Source organism: Osmerus eperlanus, chromosome 19 (genome assembly GCF_963692335.1).
Source record: "Osmerus eperlanus chromosome 19, fOsmEpe2.1, whole genome shotgun sequence".
Classification (NCBI taxonomy): domain Eukaryota; kingdom Metazoa; phylum Chordata; class Actinopteri; order Osmeriformes; family Osmeridae; genus Osmerus; species Osmerus eperlanus.
The window spans coordinates 6,922,863-6,945,385 of NC_085036.1; the positions used below are offsets into that span (position 1 = coordinate 6,922,863).

The 22,523-nt window shown below is 52.7% G+C and overlaps 1 protein-coding gene across 1 annotated transcript in view; it reads left to right on the forward strand.

Annotated features, from left to right (window-relative positions):
- cux1a (cut-like homeobox 1a) overlaps positions 1-22,523 on the forward strand; it is a 111,573-nt gene that overhangs the window by 43,684 nt on the left and 45,366 nt on the right. Inside the window, 7 exon segments of the mRNA XM_062484918.1 lie at positions 1,673-1,682; positions 2,446-2,483; positions 3,261-3,339; positions 7,120-7,257; positions 8,969-9,152; positions 12,333-12,409; positions 13,150-13,216. Of these exon segments, the coding sequence (XP_062340902.1) occupies positions 1,673-1,682; positions 2,446-2,483; positions 3,261-3,339; positions 7,120-7,257; positions 8,969-9,152; positions 12,333-12,409; positions 13,150-13,216 (593 nt within the window).

Sequence of the window (22,523 nt, forward strand, 5' to 3'; positions counted from 1 at the left end):
AGACACACAGAGAGACACACAGAGAGACAGAGAGAGAGACAGGACAGAGAGAGAGACAGGACAGAGACAGGGACAGAGAGAGAGACAGGACAGAGACAGGACAGAGAGAGAGAGACTGAGACTGAGAGAGAGACTGAGACGGAAAGGGGAGACGGAAAGGACAGATAATCTGCACTGAGCCATGGCTGCACAGTCACACAGGAGCCTTGGTGCACACACACACACACACACGCGCGCGGCACGCACCAACACACATGAGGTAGCCTGAACCCCGGTGTTGTCCCATCTTCTATCCACACCTTCTCCCCAAACCCATCTGTCACAGTTTTGGCCAGTCGCTCGCTCTCAATGGAAAGCCAAAGAGCACCTTTAAAAAAAGTTGACTCTTGTTCCTGACGAGATGTCTGGCCGATCTCTCTGCCCAGTAAGCTGGGAACTGTAATTGCTCCATCTCTGTGTGAGAGAGAAAGAGGGAGGCAGAAGGAGAGCGAGAGAGAGGGAGAGGGAGGGAGAGAGGGAGGGAGGGAGAGGGAAGGAGGAAACTTGGCCGAGCATAGTTTGATCCAGATGTTTTCCGGCAAAAGCCCATCTGAAAATGTTTAATTTCTCTCTCCCATAGGAGCGAGCGTCGAGTCAAGCTCACCGGCTTCTCGCAGTGGCAACCGCCTGCCTGCGTTCATAAATCAAACTCTTAAACACAATCTGGGCAGAGAAGTCGAGACACGTTTTTGTTGGGGTTGTTATGTGTGTTTTTTGTTTTTTGTTTGTTTTTTACAGTTTGGTATAAAAAGGTTTACTGTTTGTGTCTGTTCACTCTTTAGTGTGGGAGCTCTTGACATGGTTTACAGTAACTTGCTGACTTGCAATTGCCGTGTAACTGCAACTTGGTGTGGTTGGGAAAACACTGCCACCCAATGGTAAAAGGTCAAGTGTGTGCACGTGTCGTTTGTGTGTATTTTTCTTCGTGAAACGCTGTGTGTTTGGATGGGGGGGGGAGGGGGCGGGGGGGGCACGAGTGCCTCGGCGTGCCTCAGAAACGTCCTCCGAGGTAGAACGCTGCGGCGACTCGCGTTGCTTACTGACGCACGCCTTCCCCTCGCGGACTTGTTTTCGGAAGCCCCAGGGATGGCCAGGGAGCCGTGGGCGTCGGTGGCCACGGCGACGCTTGGTCTTCCCCCTCCCCTCCTCCTCCTCCTCCTCCTCCCCCCCCCCCCCCCCCCCCCTCTCTCTTCCCCTCTGCTCCTCTGCCCAGGGATGACCCACTTAGCTGGCTGTGGCCCAGTTCAGAGGCAGTGCCAGGACTGGCTGGCTGGGCTGCCACAACACACACGCACGCACACATACACACACACACACACACACACACACACAGTGGTCGGGGAACGCAGAGTCAGCAAGACACAAGGCCTGGACATAGGCTATCAGGAGATGTGTGACGCACTCCAGACACCACCAACGCACACACACACATACACATCTCCGAGACTGAGACACACACACTCATGCTAACACTCAGACCTGTTCTCAGTCAGTGAATTATCTGGATCTGGCCCTGTAATCCAAAATGAAGTATGAGTATTATACAAAGACATACAAACTCTACACTGCCTAAGGGCTTTCTATGGCTTTACCAACAGTCAAACACACAGGCCCTTAACCCTGGAATAGGCAGGATGAACGGTGTGTCCTTGACTCTGTGAAAGGGCTTTGTTGCTGTAGCTTTGCCCATACTTTACAGTGTTCAGGACACAGTGGTGCAGTAACACACTGGTATGAGTCACAGCTGTGTGAAAAAACGAAACTAAAAAAGCCTTAACAGGTCTGAATCAGGACAATATCGCTTGTTTTTACATGACCGTGACAGGCTGTGCTTGATTGACAGCTCGTTATTACCAGGTGGCGAAATGCCAGCCTTTAGAGAGCTCAGCTGTTGCATGTAGAGAGGTGTGTGTGGGTGTGTCTCCTGGCTCACAGTCACTGTTAGGAGTAATGGGCGGGGGGTGGGGGGGGGGGGGGTAGTTTAGGAGAGTTGGTGGGGTTTACACAATAGTGTGACATCCCTGTATCGTATGATTCCAAAAAAGGTGCTCAACCATTGGCCATGGCTATTTAAATAGGGTTTTGCAGAACGCACCATCTCTCACCCCCAACCCCCCCTCCCCGCGGCCAGCTGTTGCCAGGCGTGTGGGATTGAGGGCGTAATGGAGTTTACGGTAAAGAAAAGAAAATCTCTGACCCTGACATGAACCCCCCCACCCCCCCCACCCCCTTCAACAAGTGCAGAAGAGAGAGACAGAGAAACGAAACAAAGGCAGTAGCGACAAAGTAGGGTTGAACGGAGCTGTTTAAGCGTTCACGTGGACCCAAAGTGTCCCATTCCCAGTGAGGAGAACAGGGTTTTACTCTATCTCCAGTTCATCAACTACTGTGCGTCAGGAAACCAAGGACGTTTAAAACCACTATTATCCGGTCTACAAAGGTTAGTTTTCATAAACCGCCCCACCCCCCCACACACACACACATATACAGTAGCACCCGGTGCTTCACTAATCTTCATCCGAAGGCCTGTGTTGGGATTTCGGCTCTCCCCGAAATCACACCATCTCCTCCTCTTCCTGTGAGTCACAGGTAGACACAGGAGGGCAGCTTCTTCTTTTTTAAGGACTGCAACAAAACGACCGCCCTTCCCGGAGCCTCGTTCGTTTCCCATCTTTGCGCGAGGCAGCGACCTCGCCCTCTAATTGGAGGCGCTTCGTCATTACAGTTGGCTAACATGGAGTCAGGTGGCTGAGCGGTGAGGGAGTCGGGCTAGTAATCGGAAGGTTGCCGGTTCGATTCCCCGGCCGTGCAAAATGACGTTGTGTACTTGGGCAAGGCACTTCACCCTACTTGCCTCGGGGGGAATGTCCCTGTACTTACTGTAAGTCGCTCTGGATAAGAGCGTCTGCTAAATGACTAAATGTAAATGTAACATTACAGTTGGCTAACAGATGTAAAACTCAAAGTCAAGAACATCACAACTTGTCGTTCCTTTCAATTCCCGTGACCGACGCTCTCGACACTCTGTTTTGGCTGTGTATAAAAACCTTGAAATGCATCTTCACAAAGGGAGTGCTGCCAGTGCAGGTGAACTGCATGAAAGGGCTGCGTCCTCCAGATGGGGCGCAAAGGCCCGGGCCTTTTGTTGTAGTGTCTCGTCTGAAGGAGCCAGTTCTCGATGACTGAACCCCCCCCTCGCTTCCCTTATCTCTCTGTTTCAGATCGACGCCGTGAGTAAAAGGAGTAAGGAGTCCGAGGCCGCCTTCCTGAATGTGTACAAGAGATTAATCGATGTCCCAGGTGAGGCTGTGCGTGTGTGTGCGTGTGTGTGAGCGCACGTGTGCACGGACGCGCCAGCGAGCAACAGAGGATGCGACACAGGCGTTTTTCACCACAGCCGATGCTCTGTAAGCACATCAGTCATGTTTATGAGCCACCAGTCGCCGGGACCCCCGACACACACACACACACACACACACACACACACGCCTGATGACTTGCCCGGCCGTCCTTCAACCACATGGCCGAGGCGGCCATTGGAGGCTGATGAATCCGGCCTGTTGAGAGACACGCTATCTGTTCACGCCACAGCTGTCGGGCCGGAGCGCCCGGCCAGGGTTTGTTTCCATCCCTCTGGTGCGCACCGGAGGAGAGGGACTGACCCGAGGAACAGTGGAAACAGACAGTCAACCTGTGTGTGTGTGTGTGTGTGTGTATGTGTGGAAAACAGTCAAGGAGGCCTACCGCCGGGTCTGTAGCACATTTCCTTCAGATTTGGCCTCACAGAAGCAGGGCTATATACTGTACACACACACACACACACACACACACTGTAAGCGATGTCTGTAGGAGCAGGCCCGCCTAGGGAACCACTTAGTATATGCATAAATGACTGCTGTTGTGGTTTGGCGATCCCAGTCTTGCTAAAACACACACACACACACAGAGAGAGAGAGAGAGAGACACACACACACTCACTCACAGAGAGACAAACACACACACACAGACGGAGCTCAAAGTCTGCCAAGACAGATGAGCAGCACCCAGAGACCTCTTTGCCTTGGCTCGCTTACGTCAGCCTGTGTTCCAAGTGGGGTGTGCGTGCGCGTGCGTGTGTGTGTGTGTGGGGGGGGGGGGTGTAGGAATGTCTGTGTTTTATCAGTGTAACTAGGAGCCTGTCCATTCTTGTCTCCCCGTCTTTCAGTCTGAGGGAGGCAATCAGTGCTCCAACGATTATCTCATAGGTGTGTGGGGGTGGTTACAAGTGTGTGAATGTCAGTGCGTGTAAGAGCATGTCAGCAGGTGTCTATTCTGGTGTTGTGCCTGTGTGTGTGTGTGTGTGGGGGGGGGGGGATTACACCTTTTGCCGTCAACAGGTCTCACCTTTTGTTCTCCCGCACGTGATTATCCACATTCTCGCCACGGTGACACACAAAGTCAAGCTGTGCAAGCGTCTTCACTTCGAATCAGAGAGCCTGTGTATCTAGCCCCGCATAAGAAACCAAAAAAAAACAGACTTTTTTTCTTTCTTCCTCCAGACAGGTTTCTGAATACTAAAACAGACAGACATTTGTCAAGCAGTCGGCAGACTTTTCTCGCTCCTACACACACACGCACACACTCGACACACACACACGCACTCAATGCCGGTGCCAGCGCCGCCTGTCTACTACAGAGAGCACCAGGAGAAGGAAGGAAGCGAGCGATGCAGACACGCACGCACTCAATTGTCGACTCCCTCGCGCACCGAGCATGCACAAACACGGACGGGCTCGTCTGACGCCTCCCTTTCCCAGGAGTGGAGCTGCGGTCGACCGGATCGCGGAGACGGCGGCGAGACGCGACACACCCCGGCAGTGTGACCGAACCCATCAACATTACACTCGGTTGTGACCTTCTCCCAGGTTACTCTCTCATCCTCGGTGACAGTAGTCGGGAGTTATTTTAATCAGGCGTCATTTGAATCAAGAAGCAGACAAACGTGCAAATATCAAACATGGTCCTGTCCCAGAAAATGAGGCCCTGGAAACAGACCTACTGTGAAAAACCAAACCAAAAGAAAAACGGCGAAACTTCTATCTTCTTTTGAGTTATCAGATAGACGACCAATCAAATTGTGTTTGTGTGGGTTGAGTGTGTGGGGGTGGCTGGGTGGTGGGATAGATCCCGTGTACGATATCCATGTTCAGCGTTGATGAAAAGGTGGGCTGTGACGCAGCGTCCGACCGGCACGTTGATGGCGCTGTCGTGTTCTCAAAGGCTCAGCAAGCCCAAGAATGTGCTTCATCCTCCCCAAGGACGTTTCCAAGATAACCAGGGCCTTGCCACAGCTAAGGAGTTGCTTTTAGAAGAAAACAATCTTGATTTTTTGGACATGGAGACGTCTGTGTGTGTCTGTGTGTGTGTGTGTCTGTGTGTGTGAGAATCAAGGCTGGGCGTCTTTCATCCCCCGTCTTTCGCCACTTCTAAACCATGTCTGCTTTTAACAATCACTTGTTCGTCTCCCTCCCCCCCTCTCCCTCCCCCCTCCCCCCCCCCCCGTCTCGCTGGGCCAGGGGGGCTAATGTAATCATATGATTACATAATTAACCCAGCTGTCTCATTAAGGAAAATCAACTGGAATTGGGGCATAATTAGTCATACAGCAATTAGTAGTGTCGATGCCGGGCACTGATGAGCAGGCCTGGCAAGACGCGCGCGCGCGCACACACACGCACGCTGAGTGGGTGGGTGGGTGTGTGTCTGTGTGTCGGTGAGTGTGTGAGGTGGTGTAAGGCTGGTGTGTGGGGACACACCAGCCTTACACTATCCCGCCGCCCCCACCCCCTCTCTCCCAGCACCTCCTGACCCTAATCCCCCCCAGCCCCCTCACACACACCCCAGTCCTCCCTAAACTTGACCCCCTCCCCCCCCCCCCCCTTCCCAACCTCTACTGCCTCCCTGTGTACCTCTCCCCCTCCACAACAAACTCCCGCAACGATCGGCGTTCGCCGCGTTGACGGGAACGAGGCCTTGTGTTGCTATTAACAGAACGGTGTGTCATGTTCTGTTCTACTTCCTGTTTGTTCTCTGGCTACGAGACGGCTCTCGTATCCAAACCTCATATCCTCGTGCCTCGTCCCCCGACGCGCTCACTCCAAAGATTCCCCCCCTCCTGTTCCGTCTCCCCCCGCGGTGAACTTAGGAATGTTGTTCCGCATTAACATGCCGCCTGCAGACTCGGGGGGGGGGGGGGGGGGGGGCCTCCCCTCCACCTAGCGTTCTTCTTCTTCTTCTTGTCTTCTTCCCTTGTTCCTTCGCTATCCGTTTTCTCCCCTCCTCACTTGTAGTCCTGCTTTTCTTCCTTGTTAGTTCTGCCCTCGCTCTCCCTCGCTCTCCCTCCTCGACTCTCTCCTCCTCTCCTTTGTCTGCGCCGCTTGCTCACGTGACCCAGCTCAGTGTGTGATCCCGTGTGTGTGTGTGTGTGTGTCTTGTGCACAGCGCCAGCGCTGTCTCAGCACTCCGGCTCATTGCTGTGCGAATGGGGCCAGCTAAACATAGCCTTTCTGCTCCACCACCCCAACACACACACACTCTCACGGCTCATCATCAGCCCTTGCGTGACTCGCCTCTGTCCTTCACGGTCCCAGCCAGGCAAGGGGACACAAAAGCTAACAGGACACCTTAACCGCTAAACTGCTGTCTGCATTGTCCCAGCTACATAACAGGTTTAGACCCTTTTTGTGCTGACAGGAAAGAGGAGGTCTCCTCATGTGTTTGTGTATCCAGGCAAAAGCAGACGGACCATATCTGACTCCTGTCTCTCACCTGCTCCCTTCCTCCTTCTCTTCCTCCTCCTCCTCCTCTTCCTCCTCCTCTTCCTTCTCCTCTTCCTCTTCCTCCTCTTCCTCCTCCTCCTCCTCCTCCTCCTCTTCTTCTTCCTCCTGCCTCCTTCTCTTCCTCCTCCTCTTCTGCCTCCTTCTCTTCCTCCTCCTCTTCCTCCTTCTCTTCTTCTTCCTCCTGCCTCCTTCTCTTCCTCCTCCTCTTCTTCCTCCTCCTGCCTCTTCCTCCTCCTCTTCCTCCTCCTCCTCCTCCGTCCAGATCCGGTCTCAGCTCTGGAGGCTGCCCAGCAGCTGCAGCTGAAGGTCCAGAAGATGCACGACATCGAGACGGAGAACCAGACCCTGCGTGAGACGCTCGAGGGCTACACCAAGGAGAGCGCCGAGGTCAAGAACCACGGTGAGTCCCCCCATCGTCCAGCCATCCCTTCTCACCACGTTTGGATCTGTCTACAAGTTGTCTGTCTGTGTTTTTAGGGGCCTCAAGACAACTGCAGGCTAACTTGACTGACTGAAACTGTATATTTGATAGAATGTCATTTTTCTCCCCTTGGAAATGGTGCAAAAGTCCCAAAGGGCCGGAGGGAATGAGGCCAAAGTAGGGAACCTGATACAGCCAGAGAAAAGGAACTGTGTCGGGAACGTTCCGTAGCCCCCCTACACGGACATGAGGAAGTTATCACCTCTTGGGCTTTTAGTGCGTGTGTCATTTGACTTAACATCAACCCATTAGAGGCCCAGAGCTGTCCTTGTGTCCCTCTGTAAACTCAGAATATAGATCCTCTTTTAATGCAGGCCTATTCTCCTCTTCCGCCTGAAATTCTCTTCGAAAAAGTAGCCCCTGGGCTCTTTTCATTCTCACCTTCTTTGTGTAGGCCCTCTAAAGCCTTACTCGCTTTTTTTTTCCTTTTCAGAAAGGAGGGGGGGGGGGGAGGGGGGAGAGGGGGGGCATCTTTGGAATTCCCCTCCCACCAAGAGCTAATTGACCCAGCTCAATAGCGGCAATATTTTATTTTGCCATTGATTTTTTTTTTTTTCTCTTCTCGCTTCCTCCCCCCTTTCCCCTTCTTTGCTTTACCGCCATCCCCTCTCTCTCTCTCTCTCTCTCTCTCTCTCTCTCTCTCTCTCTCTCTCTCTCTCTCTCTCTCTCTCTCTCTCTCTCTCTCTCTCTCTCTCTCTCTCTCTCTCTCTCTCTCCGTCTCTCTCTCCGTCTCCCCCCTGTGTCCTAGCTAAGCTCTGGATTCCCCTCCTCAGCTCTGAGGGAGAATCCCTCTCTCTCTTAGTTTCTCTCTCTCTCACCTCTCTCTCTCTCTCTCACCTCTCTCTCTCTCTCTCTCTCTCATTTAACCCACCCCAGCTGAGGGGGCCATTGATCCCCTGCAACCTAAATGTTTAAAGTTCAATTTAACAGTTAAGGGGGGAAAGGGCTCCGAGGGGACTCGTCCACATTGATTATGTGTCAGGGCTGAAACGCCGGAGTTTAAATCACCACAGAGGAGGGCAGAGAGAGGGAGAGGGAGAGGTAGAGAGAGGTAGAGAGAGGGAGAGAGGGGGAGAAAGTGGGAGAGAAAAAGGCAAAGGAAGAGTCGGAAGTGCGCGGTGAAAAGTGAGAGCTCTCCGTCAGTAATACACTCTGATCTGGCATTAGCAAGCTGTGAGAGTCGACCCCCCCCCCGCCACCCCCTCCTCTCCCCCGCCCCTCCACCTCTCCTGTTCGGAGACCCCTATCTCTGTCAGAATGAGGAGGGGGGGGGGGGGGGAAACAACAAGGCATAGTATGGCGGGGAGGAGAAAAAAACGAAAGTAGCTAGCCAGGCGTTAACCAGTGGATTACAGCATCGGCATGATTAAAGCATTAAATCATATTGATTGTGAAGTGGAGATGTCTCGTCGGGGGTGCGATATGGGATGGTTTGAGCGTACTGTTTACCATAATCCCACTTTGCCTCGAGTAACTCCTACTGTGGTACGGGTCTTTGTGTGTGTGTGCATGAATGGACCGTAGATGCATAGGAATGCGTACATGCCTCGGTCACATCCAAGAACCCGCACGGCTGGAAACCCTTACAAACGGCGTCCTTTCTCCCCCTTCCCACTGCTCCCCCATCCAGAGGTGACAATTAAAGCACTTAAGGAGAAGATTGAGGAGTATGAAAGGACACTGAAGAGGCAGACCAAGGAACAGGGCCAGGAGGAGGGAGCCGAGGAGGGAGGAGAAGGAGAACGGAAGGAGGAGGAGGAGGCGGCAAAGGAGGGCGAGGAGAAGCTTCACAACGACCACGCCGAGGAGACGAGGTAAGCAAGGGAGCGCCACCTGTGGGACTTCGGCCACGCCCTCACCGACCCACCGTCGGTCCAGTTAGTCCGGGTGGAGAGAGCGGAGGGGCGTCTGTGGAATGGCTTCCTCCGACAGGAGTCAGCGTGGTCCTTCTCGAACAGGGATCCCTGTATCGACGTGAAGAAGACCCTCCTTAATGCCGGCTTTGTTTGTTTACGCTGAGCCAAACAAAGCCGGCATAATGCCACCCCGTGTGTGATCGTAGATAGCATGCCGGCGCTCTGGAATCGGGAGGGACAGTGTCTGCAGCTGCGTCTAATGTGTGTAGTCCCGCCATGCCTGCTCTCTCTCTCTTTTACACAGACGTCGATTCGGTTCTGTGATTATCTCCACTGCCGACTTAATGCCAGTACAACAATGACCCCCCGACTGCGAGGGTGGCATGAAAGCACCGCATTCATGCCTTGAACAGGCGGTGTTAACGGGGCTTGTTAAACCAGAGCCTCTCAAAACACAAGTTACTGTACTTTCGGCGCTGTTTGGTGAGTCGGAGGATGATCCAAATAGCTTTGGGTAAAGTCACTTTGGTATACATTCCGTTTGGCTGCAACCAGCAGCGGATGAATGACACACTTGACGTCACGCTATGTTCTCGTGGTTACTCTTACTTTATCCTTCATGACGACACCGATTCAGGAGACGTGAACATTTGGACTTGTTACAGATGACTTCTGCGTGTTGTGGTTGTAAGTTGTACAAAGTTCAATGAGGACCATTGCGGACACGTTTGGCTTTCGGGTTATCAGTAGGTGTGAAGGGCACAGGAAACCAGGTTTATTATCAGAGTAATTTGCACTTTCAGTCAGCACTTGAGCCGAGCAAATATTGACTTTGGTAAACAAAGCAAAGTCCAGCTCTTGTAATGAATGACATCATGCCTTAGGGTTTGTTGTATAGATTTTTCTGTATAGTGTGGATGTAGTATTATGTGGATATTTTATTTATTTTTATGGGTCGGTTAGAATTTCCTCTGATTGTGATTGGAAAATCCCGAAGTCAACAACAATGTCGAAACTACTTTTTGTAGTTTATTGACAGGATAAGTTGAGCATGCACTATTCTGTCACTCTTCACCGTTGGTGCATATGGTCGTCGAAACTTCATGACAATCCACCTTGTTTGCCACTACCCTATCACCCCCTCACCACTGCCCCCTTGTACGAGTATGGCATATGCAGCTGTTACACAAGGGCTTTTATCTCGGCCATCAACTAATCCCATTGCCCAGTAATACCTTTAATTCATCACTGTTTGTTTACCGCTAAAAGCCCCGGCATCATGATAATACTGCTCTGAGCCCTCCCGATCATAACCGCCTCTGCCAGCTTGGCACTCAGGGGGCACACTGCCTGTGCCCTCCCGTTATGTCACACAACAGTACACGCCATTTTCCCTATTGTCACCCAACCCCCCCCCCCCCCCACTCTCACTCCCTTCCAACCCCACCTTAAAGGAAGCCCATACAGGGTTGTTCAACCTGAATCTGTTCCCTTGAATTATTTCACGACTTCCTGGTTGGCCGGGAATAGCATATGAGAGGCTGTGGAGGCGAGTGGAGCTTGTTGCCTCCTGACACAGGGGATGAGTGGAGGCAGAGGCAGTCATCCAGGCAGGCAGCCACTGCAGGGCTAGTCACAACCGATGTGTCATCCAAGGTGTGTTTCCACTCTCGGGCCTCTTTTGTTTGTGCTAGCTCCCCTCCTAGGCTGGCTGGTGGGGTTAGAGGGTAGAGGCTAGCGGCGGCTGTTTTTTGCCCCGCATAGAAATGAGTATTTGTTGAACACCCGCCGCTTCCTTCCAATGAGAAGGCTACGCTGTTGGATGCCGGCTTTTTCCTGGCTGCGGCTGTGATTTAGCCCATGACGGAAGGTTGTTGTTTTGAGTGTGGTGGTAAGGTCGAGCCTCGTCACTAAAGCTTCCACTGGGCTCAGGGTCATGAACTTGGAGGTGTGTTTGTTTCCTCTCTCAGAGGCAACCTTGTAGCGCCTTCTACGGAAAGGGTAGCTGAGGCTCTTTTGTTGACATGACTTAACATGTTGTCTTATCTGGAAAATGGAAACAGGTGATGGTATGACAGGTACCAATGGATTGGTAAATAACCCGAACACTAAATGACTAAATAAATGACTAAATGGATTCTTTTCTCAGAACCGGCTCTTCCTGTTGTCAGTCTGTTGGTTCTGGTGAGTTTGTGAACGTGCTTGCTAGCTACTTGAGTCAAGCCAGAGTCCCTAGGGCAACAGTTAGTGTAGCTCCCTCAAATGCGCGCGCACACACACACCCATAGAGCCATTTGCCACTGCAATCTTAGTAGGCTCCATGCTGTTCCTAATGACAGAATGAACGGGTGCTTTTGTGCTTCATTTGGCTACGCACTTTTGGTCCCGTCCCATTTCCCAAAATTTGCTGTGCCCTTGCTGTGCTTTACCTTCAGAATAACAAATGGAAATGTTAACGATGCGCGCCAATTTAGCTGGCCCTTTTCAGGGAGATTGGCGGTCTGTTCCGATAACAAACTAATACCCAAGGACAAACAGGCTTCTTCCTGTTCAACCTAGTAGATGGATAGTGAGGCAGAACTGGATGCTAATTCCTCAGGCTTCACCGCGCTCCCTCCACTATCTCGCTGAGGTAAATTGATGGGCTGCTCTGCGGGTGCGGTGGGGCTCGTGGCATGATGAAAGAGGCCCATTGGGCGGCCCAGGTGTTCCAGTATTAATAACCCCCAGATAGAACCGAACAGAGGGCGTCTTTACCACCAAGTCTGACAGGCCTTGCTTTGTTGGCTAAAAATACGCCACTTAGCTAGCTAGCGTCCCACTCTGGGTTACGACACTTTTAGCTAATGCTTAAACTGGAATTGGGGTGCCTGTTCGCACCGGAGCTATGGTAACCTGGCCTCTTTGTTGAAGTGCTGATGCACTTACCCTTCCCCTGGTTGTTAAGTGATACTATGCTGACCTCTGTTGGAGTTGTAGGTGGTGCTTAGCCAGTCCGTTTTCTCTTCATGAGATGATTCTAATCTTGTTTGTTTTGTAGGCTGAGAAGTTGTTGTTTTTTAGGCTATGCTAAGCGGTTTGTTGTTTACCGAGGCGATGCTAAGCTAACCACTTTGTTGTTGTCCTCTCTCTGTACAGTGAGCACCAGGAGAGCAAAGCCTCTGTGGAATCAAGGCTGGAAGAGACAGATATCAAGGCTCAGTCCCTACAGACAGGTAACAAGTCCTCAAATGGAGATTTCTGCTAACATTTGTTGTTTGTTTACCCATGCAGGCACACACAAAAGCATACAGAGCAAGAGAGTTCACTCACACTCACACACACGCCAGTCGGTATTTCTCCCAACAGTTTCCAGTACCCAATGGTGTCAACGTGCGTGTCTGCAGTGTACACCTCAATGCTAGCTCGACCAGCTGAAGGCATCCGATGGTGGATTCCTCTCTCTCTCTCACTCTCCCCTACTCTCTCTCTCTCTCTCCCCTACTCTCTCTCTCTCTCTCTCCCCTACTCTCTCTCTGTATGACTCGGTGACTGCTAGTTCTGGGCCAGCAAGTGACTAATCCAGCACTGTCAACACGTCCCAGCTTCAACCCAGCCGCGCGATTCCACGCATTGCGTCCGACAGTCCGCTGTCACAGGGCATCAGCTCTGGCCAAACCACACACAGCACACACACACTCACCACGCACACTCAACACACTCTACTGGACAACACTTTTTGAAACAGCTGGGCACTGGAAAAGTGGGGAGAAACTGTTGGTTTTTAGAAAGACTTGTGCATCTTTGCCTGCAAGTTGGGAGAGCTACCCAGTGCTCTTAATGCACTGTATAAACCTACAGCCGTGTAGGCCTCAGGCCTCGATACCGTGTCTAGGCCACGTCCCTTCAGAGCCGTTCGTACAGTACCGTACAGTGGCTGTGTGTGCTAATGGTGTTTTGATTGATCTGTTTTCAGCCCTCGACGCAACTCAGGCTGAGCTTCTGGATCTGAAGAGCAAGTATGATGAGGACACGACAGCAAAGTAGGTCCCCGTCCCTAGCTGGAGGCGCCAGTGCATGTGTCCCACCCACACACACACACACAGGCATCACCCACCACACACACTTTACGCCCCTCTCTGAACTTTTGTCGGCGACACACGCGCAATCAGATACAGACAGACACACATTAAGTCTTTCTCTCTCTTAAAAATGACACACACACACACACACGCTCTCTCTCTCTCATCCTCCAAATCCCCCAGAGGCGTTCTCCGCGTTCCTTTGATTAGGGCTAAAAAACCCTGTGGTTGCCATCTGCAGTAATTGCACCTGAATCTACGGAAAATCTGATCTCCTCTAATAACCCTACTCCATGCATAATCACAGATCACATTACCCCAGCACTCTGTACCCCCCTTCTCCCTGCCAGCCTGGGCTCCTCCGGACCCCCGATCTGAGCGCCGCAAAGCAAATCCAGCCTTGTCCCCCGACGGAATAGAAGACGTATAATTGGCGCGCCCGAATGAAGCGTACTTGAAAGCATGCCCTGAGATGTGTGACCGTGTGCCGAGACAGGCCGCGAACGACCCCACCTGAGAGACTGGGAGGAGTGAGGTGTGCGTGTGTACTCTACCTAAGCACATACTGGATTGTGTGCGTCTGTGAGTTTGCAGCTACTGTACATGTCTGCCTGCGTGAGGACATGTGACACTGACATGTTAGACAGGCAGTACCTCATGAGTGTGTGTGTGTATGTGTGTGTGTGTGTGCATTCACGCGTTGACATTTTCCTGAGCTGTGTTGTGTCTGTGTCTCTCTCTCTGTGTGTGTGTCTGTGTGTGTGTGAGTGAGTAAGCAATGATTATGTGATCTGTCTGTCTGACTTGTGTGGGTGCGCGTATGTACATGCGTGTTTGCGCGCGCGCGTGTGTGTGTGGCATTGCCTGTGGTTTCTGTACAGTGGGTAATTTCCGTGTCGGCCTGTCACAGAGGAATTCTGGCTGTTGCCGCGCCCCAGCCTTCTCTCTTCCCCCCGCGGCTATTTCAGTGTGTCTACCACCCAGGCACTTGCAGGAGACTTAATTATAGCCACCGCTAACCAAATGAAAGGCACTGTTGCCAGGCCTCATACACACCCACGCACGCACACACACACACACACAGTAACTCCAAACGGGGGTCTCTTTTTGAAGTGTAACAAGTGTCCCCATGGGTCATTAGGCTGCTGTGGCACAAAGTCAGAGGCTCGCACACAAACACATTGATTCGTCCTCACACGCACACTCGCATGTGGGCGCACACACACACACACACACACACATCAATTGATGCTTTATTTTTCCTTTTTCTTCCCCCCCGTCTTTCACTTACACACCGACACACACACAGACAGACATACGCGCAAACTTGCATCGGTGTCTAGCCTAAGGCCCCCCTCCAGTGAAGGGCCTTGACAGAGGGAACCTTCTAGAAATCCCAGTCTCCTAGATAAGTCTGTCTGAAGAAACGACTCTGAATTCTCGGAATGATTCTGCGCCTGTGTGTGTGTGTGTGTGTGTGTACCTGCGTATAGTCTGTGTGTGCGTGTATATCTGTGCATGTCCTGTGTGCGTGTGTGTGTGCGTGTGTGTCATTCCATGCCTTGCATCCCCAAAACTGCTCGCTGAATGTCATGGTGTCTGTCAGACTCTGCTCTCGGTGTGTAAGTACAAGTTCTTTTCTAGGCGTTGGATTGACAGGTTATTTCTGCGGCTGGCTCCCCTCCCTCGCTCTCTCCCTATGTCTCCTCCCTCTCCCCCTCTCTCTTTCTCTCTCTCTCTCTCTCTGTCTCTCTGTCTCTCTGTCTCTCTGTCTCTCTGTCTCTCTGTCTCTCTGTCTCTCTCTCTCTCTCTCTCTCTCTCTCTCTCTCCCTCTCTCCCTCTCCCTGTCATTCTTCCATGCCAGTCGTTACTCTGCCTGCCTCTGTTTGTATTCCCACACACCATCTCCCTGCATGCCGTTGTCCTCGCTGTCTGCACCGCTCCTCCTTTCTTCGTTCCCTTCGTCCGCCCGTGTCCACGTCCAGCCTATTCGGTCCCGTTCACCACGCCCCTTCCCGACGTGTCCGGAGCGCCCCCCCCCCCGTCGTGGCGACCCCTTGCCCCCACCGCATTTGGCACTTACGAGGAGGGGACGGAAGGAAGGGGAATGAACGGACGTACGAACTGAAGGAAAGGTGGATGGCAGGATCGGAAAGAGGAGCGGAAGCATCGAAGCGTCCCCCCCGGTTCATCCAGGGAGTCTTGCAGAGACGCGGGGTTCAGTTCTGAGAGACGGATGTGCTCCCGGGGTGAAGGTTTTGGCCGAGGAGGTCTTTTGTGCCTGGCTGGGTCTCCACGGCCTCCGGGCCTACCTCGCTGCTGTTTGCCCCGCGGGTCCTCTGTACAGGCAGGCTTTTGTTAAGCCCGTGTTGGCCTGCAGTTGGTTCGGTGCTTTTGGTCCGAGAGCAGCTGGAGGTCAGAGGAAACACTGTTCTCTCCTGGCTGAGGGGAGAGTGGATTCTCCTGCTCAGGGCCTCCCTGGAGGTTTGCAATTGTGTACCCAACAAACACAGTCTGTGTATTCTCACACATCACATACACACACACACACACACACACATACACACATTACACAACCACATGTAAACAGAGGCTGAGTGGATACAAAGCTAGACTGACCTCCATTCTCCTCTCTAGAGAGAAAGGCGTATGACCTCCTTGAAGACCTCTTTTGTTTCTCTGTACTCGGAACAGGAAGTATGTCAAGCTCCCGGTCATTGGAACATTCTAGACTCTGAGCGGTTTTGAGACCGCGCTGCATCTCTACCAGTGTGTGTGTGTGTGTGTGTGTGTGTGTGTCTGTCAGCTTGACTGACTGCTCTCTGATGTCATTACAAAAAACAGGAAGTCGTTGCAGTCGATTGACGAGGGGGCCAACCGTCGTCCGTGGAGGCACGGCCGTTTGTCCGTCACCTCTGGTGATGTCACACAGACGCTGCTGCTGACATCACACCCGGTCGGTTGAAAAACGGGGGAGGAAATCTACACACACTTGGGCGCCAATTTAGCGTGTTCAAATCACACATCTTAGCGAATTCATTATACGTCTTCGGAGGCAATTGGAATAGCAGGTTAAAAGTCCAAAATGAACCAGCCATGGGTTGAAATGGCCGCCGAGGGAGATGTGTACCGTTCCATGTAATGATGAATCGGCTCAGCCGAGTACAAGGTGTGTTTGTGCGCTCTGTCTTTTTTCTGTTATTTTTTCTTCTCAAACTCGTCCTTTCTTGGTTTTTCCGGTGCTGGTGTGTTTGTCCTTGTGTTGCTGAGGAAGACGAGCGCAATATGGTCGATTAATGCCCTCATGTAAATTCCATTACGGTATGTTATATTTGGAATATTGGCAAGCGAATGTTCCTCGTAACGAAACGCAGACGAATATGCATTAGTTTGTACGCTGAGCTGTCCGCTGCGATTGTGTTGATAAGTCAACACAAGTACGGTGGACATCGAGTCCTGCTGTTTCATTTTAAGTGTTACCAAGTCAAGCTATTTGAAATGTTGCTAGCAAGCGCTAATCGCGTTAGCCGAACACGAGATGTCTTGCCGGTGGAATCGGATGAGAATAGCATTTGCTAATGATCTTTGATTCATTGAGGATTATGTTGTCTTTTTTTTTCTTTTCTTCCTGAGACAAAGAAATGAGAGAGTGGGTGGGATGGAGGAGGAGGGCGGGGGGGGGGGGAGAGGGAGCAAGCGAGCGAAATATGCTGTTTATTGAGGCTCTGTGGAGATCCCCCTCATTATTATACACTCCTGGGAGCCCACACACACACACACATACACACCCAGCGACTGTAGACAGAACACCCACAAACGCGTACTGTATAATCACACTTCCTACCGCAGTGCAGAAGGATCACCCACATTCAGTATGGATTCCAGTCACACAAACATTCGCCCACCTCCGACGCTTTGCCCACGCTTATACTACTGGAAGACACGCACACGCGCGCGCGCACACACACAATCACACATGGCCGTCGACTGACAGGACACGCACGCACACACACTCGTCCGCATACACACACTGGCACCGTGGGTGAGTCCTCAGACAGAAGGTCTTGTACCTTATCAATGGCTCCTTGTTCAGTCTCCCCGGACTAATTACATTGGAGCTGAGAGTGCGCGCCCTGGAAAACATTCCCCCACTGTGTGTGCGTCCGGGAAAACAGTTCCCCTGTTGCCAGAGTCTCAGAGTGGCTCTTTTAAAAGACCGGGTGTCCAACTTGTCTCCCCTCGCTCGCTCGCTCTCCCCCCCCCCCCCTCCCTCTCTTCTTGATTTCCTCACACATATTATTTGTATTTAAGAAACCTTCAACTCCATGATCTGAAGGTCTGCTCTGTGGTGATTCACGTACTCGGTGGTCACAGTTCACACACGCACACACACGCAGTTTTGTTTCTCGGCCCAGGTTAAGAGCACATCTCACTGCACCGTTATGTAATCGGTGTGTTCCTGGCCCACAGTAGCTGCCTCCTCCGCCGTTCCTCACAACTGGACACACACACTCTCCTGTTCTTCCAACTTGCTTCCCTGACTGTCTGGCGGTCTATTACACCTCACTTGACGTTTGTGTGTGTGTGTGTGTGTGTGTGTGCACACACAGGGGGGATCACACTCTCACACAATGGGCCAGCACAAACGATGCCCCCCTCCCCCCCTCCATCCACACACACACAACACGCACACACAGCTCCTCTTGGCTGGAGCAGACCGGCCTCTGAGGGGTCGTGGTGTGGAGGACCGGGGGGGGGGGGTTTCCAGGCTGGCTCCAGCCAGCGGGGGTGACAGGGCCCAGCCGTCTCCGTGTCGATCCAGGCCGACCACACTGTGCAGCTGCCAGAGCCCTGTCTCTATTGATTTTCTATTAGGCTTTAACAAGTCTGTCTTCTCCCGGCTCCGGAGTTCCCATAATTCAGTGTTGTCTTCTCTCGCTCTCCCTTTTTTTTTTTTTTTTTTTTTTTGCTTTCTCCCCTCTCTTTTTACTTCTTTCTTTCGTCTTACCCTTTTTTTCTTCTTCTTCTTCTTCTTCTTCTTCTTCTTCTTCTTCTTCTTCTTCTTCTTCTCTCTCTACCCCCTCCCCCCACCCGCTGCTCTCTATCTCTCTCTCAGCTTCTCTGTTCCCAGTTTTTTTTCTTCTTCTTCTTCTTTCTTCTCTCTCCCTCGTGAACTCAGGATCACCACCCCCCGCCCCCATTTTCACACATGCCTCTCTCACCCATCTTGGCACGCGTGCGTGTGTACACGCACACGCGCGCGCGCACACGCTCTCTAAACATATATATATATATGTGTTTGTGTGTGTGCGTGTGTTCTCTCTCGCTTTCTCTTGTGGCGCCCCGGTGTTACTGTGAGTGTTGGAGGGAGAGGGAGAGAGCCATCGGAGCGTGATAATAGAACACATCAATTCGCTCTGGCGTTTTCTTTTTTTTTGGGGGGGGGGGGGGGGGTCGGACTCCCCCCCACACACACACACACACCCTCCTCTACGCACACCTCCTCCCCCCCTCACTTAGCTCCCCTCCCCCCCCCCTCACTTCGCTCCCCCCCCCCCCCCCCAAACACACTCTCTCTCCTCCCTCTCCCATGTGTCTGTGGAGGAATGTCACTGTTTCTGTCCAGGCCCTCAAGGTGCCTATCGCCCCCCCCCCCCCCCCCCCCGTCTCACCATTCCCTCCCCTTTCTGTCTCGGCCTCCTCTCTCCCCCCTCCTCACATCTCCCCCCTCCCCGCACGTCAGGCCCGGGGCTCTCCATTGATGCAGACAGAAGCCTGGGACCGCACGTTGGCGTGCCGCGATCTGAAATTTTAATGCACTGCTTTACAACACGGACCCCCACCCCTCCCGAACGCATCCTCTCTCTCCCTCTCCTCTCTCGCGCTCTCTCTGCCCCCACACACTCACACACACACTCAAACACACACTATCAGCATGTCGGCTGCCGGGCTCGGCCTCCCCCGAGCCTTGCCCATTTATCGCTTGGCTGAGCAGCGCGCCACGGCCCGCCCAGACACACACACACACCGACGCAGACACAGACAGAGGCCCCGGATCAGTGATAGACTGACTTATCCCTTCCCTGCTCTCTCTCTCACACACACACCACAAACACTGGCACGCTCACACCTGCTCACCTGGAGGAGCGGGCTCGCTTTTGTTTTGGTGTGTGCCCTGTGCGCGTGTGTCAGCGAAAACACACACCGCCTTGTCTTACACGTCAGGGTGTGTGTGTGTGTTGGTCCTGCATTGACGACAGGGCAGCTGGAGTCGCTATGACGTTTGTCGTGTTGTGAGGTACAGTCGCTTCTGCTGCTCCTAGCGGTGAGCTGGCATGAAATAAACACACACACAGACACAAACACACACACACCTTTAGACACACACCAATTTAGAGTGTGTTCGTGTGTGTGGAAGAGGTTTGAGCTTTGTAGCTCTGGAGCCGTGTACACACACATACACAGTACACACACACACACACACATGCACTACTTTTCCAGGAAGGTCCATGTAACATGTAGCGTGCTGTGCCTCTGTGCTGTGCATCAAAGTGCAGTTGGGTGTTTGGGACGTTTTTCTCTAAACGATTCAGTTGGATTGGCTGTAATATAGTGGCATGCTGAGAGCCAGGTGTGTAAGAGACCACGGCGCCCACGGCAACAGTAACACACACACACACACACGTGTGTCCACACACACACACGTACACCTTTTCCATTTTGAGATGGAGAGTGGCACTTCCACATCGATTGAAACGTCCATTTGGTTTCGTGTGGTTCTAAAAAAGCACTTTGGAGTCTGAAAGGGTGAATTCTACAAATGGTCACCCCAAGAGTGTTAACAACAAATAAATATTTGGTCGGAATGTGGGTTGTGTATTCGTCTTGGGAACACTTTAAATTGAAAGTAATTCTTCGTCTTGGAACAAACACCTGGATCTGGGTACTCGCCGATTGACAAGATATATAAACACATCTATTTATATCTAGGCATCTACATGTAGGTATTTCTTAATAAACACTGGGCAAGTATTGTCAGTGGCATTCGTAACCTTTCTCAGACTGGTTTTACAAGTTGTATCATAACAAGCATCTATTGTCCAACTGAGACGGATGGGCTTCATGTGTGTGAAGGTTAGTGTGTGTGTGTGTGTGTGTGTGTGTCAGAGAACACTTTCAATGCAGGTGAGTATGCAGCATGTGTGTGTTTTTGTGTGTGTGTGTGTGTCTTGCCTGTCCCTGGCCCAGCCCCTTTGGGAAGAGCTGCAGGAAGAGAGAGAGAGGGGGGGGGGGGTGGGCAGGGAGGAAGAAAGAGGGAGAGAGAGAGGGGCAGAGAGAGGAGAGAGAGAGAAAACGAGAGGGGGGGGGGATGAGGAAAAAGTAGGCCAATGAGTTGAATAGCTAGTGACTGCAGTGTCAGGCAGGCTATGCAGGGGATAGGCTGACTGCTACAGGGGAGTGTGTGTGTGTGTGTGTGCGTGCGTGTGTGTGTGTGTATGGGCAGACCAGGTGCCTAAATGAGCCGGCGGTTAGAGCCTCACACACGCATTCTAACACGTTCACTCGACACACACTTACCACATACTCATTTACACATGCGTCAGTACTCGCACGCGCGCGCGCACACACACACGTACGCAACTATCCAAGTGGTTTGGGCAGTCGAGGCTCTCTTGCAGGCAGCCCTCACCCTCTCCCCTTGTCCAGGTGCTGTGTAGGAATCTGTAATAGAAGGTACAGTTGTGGAGGGAGGAATTGATCCCATATATCATCCTGTTGTTAGATAGTACAGTACAATCTTACACACACTGGACTACTGGTGTGCTGAGGTATCTCCTGCAACCCACTGGTCACACTCCACATGCACACAACACACACACACACGCACAGGTGGAATGAAAAGGATGTCCGCCCAGAATCGTGTCGTTTGGGTGAGTGCGTGTGGAGGGGGGAGCACAGGGGTCTGTTTCCTGCTTCTGCATGGGCGTACGGTGCGTGCGTGTTTGCGCGCGTGTGTGCGCGTCCTGCGAGCCTGTGTCCTGTTCCTCCTCCGTCCAAATTGGCAGGGAGAGGCCTTAGATCATCCCAGCCTGGTGCTGTGTTTTTGTTTCCTTTAAAGATTAATGTCCTATTGATCCGCTCTGCAAATAGCAGCCCTGGCCCCGGCTGTGCGGCGAAGGGGGCTCCGCTCGCTCCCCCCCATCCCCGCTCTCTCGCCCGCTCTCTGTCCCTCACACACGCACGTGCATTCGCACGCTCAGACACACACACACGCAACGCCTTCTCCCCCGTTGTGGTGTACACACACACACACACGCGAGCAAAGGCACACTTTAAAGGCTTCATCAGCGGAACCGACAAGGTGTGCGTGTGCGCTCGCGCGCGCGTGTGTGTGCGTGTGTGTGAGAGCTGGGTAAAGAAGGCGGTAGGTAGGTGCCCACACAGCCCAGAGAGGCCCCGGCCTCACTCACCAGAGCTGTGCACATTAATAACGTCAGCCCCGCGCCGTGACAGGCCCACTGAGAGAGGGGGAGAGGAGGGAGGGGGAGGTGGGGAAAGACAAAGAAGAGAGAGAGAGAGGTGAGGGAGAGGGGGAGGGGGAGGGGGAAGCGGAGGTGAAAGTATGGATGGGACACAACTCCGGATTGCGTGTGCGCGTGGGTGTGTGTGTATAAGGGGGGGGGGGGGGGGGGGGGGTACAGCAGCATCGGCTCTGGAAGCACCCATGACATTCCGCCCAGTGTTCTTGTGCCTTTGCATCAGCGTTATCTCTGCAGATTTCTGGGAGTCGACCGTTGGTGTGTGTACGCAAGGCGCCAGGCGCTCAGATGAGCGTCCACACAGCTCCGATGGCAGTCCCATTTCGTCACTTCGCCCCGACCACCAAGAGATAAATGTCAGGTTTATTCACGCCTCTGTCCTCCCCAGCCACCCTGCTAGTGTGTGTGTGTCTGTGTGTGTGCGCGCGCGCTCGTGCACACCCGCACAGTGCTCGGCGACATGGTCTCAGGCACGCGGCGGGCTCACGGTCGGTCGTTTCCGCTTGATCAGAACCCTTCGCTTCCAGACGCCATGATGTGTTGTGATTAGACTGGCCCTGCCGGTTCCCCCCCCCCTCTCTCTCTCTCTCCTCTCCTCTCCGTCACTCGCTCTATCCTTTATTCTCTTTGTCTCTTTTCTCCATCTCTCTCTCACTGTCTTTCCTGTTTGGATTCGGTTGTCTTTTTTCTTTTTTTCGTCGTCTCTTCTCTCTGTTGTTTCATGCTCT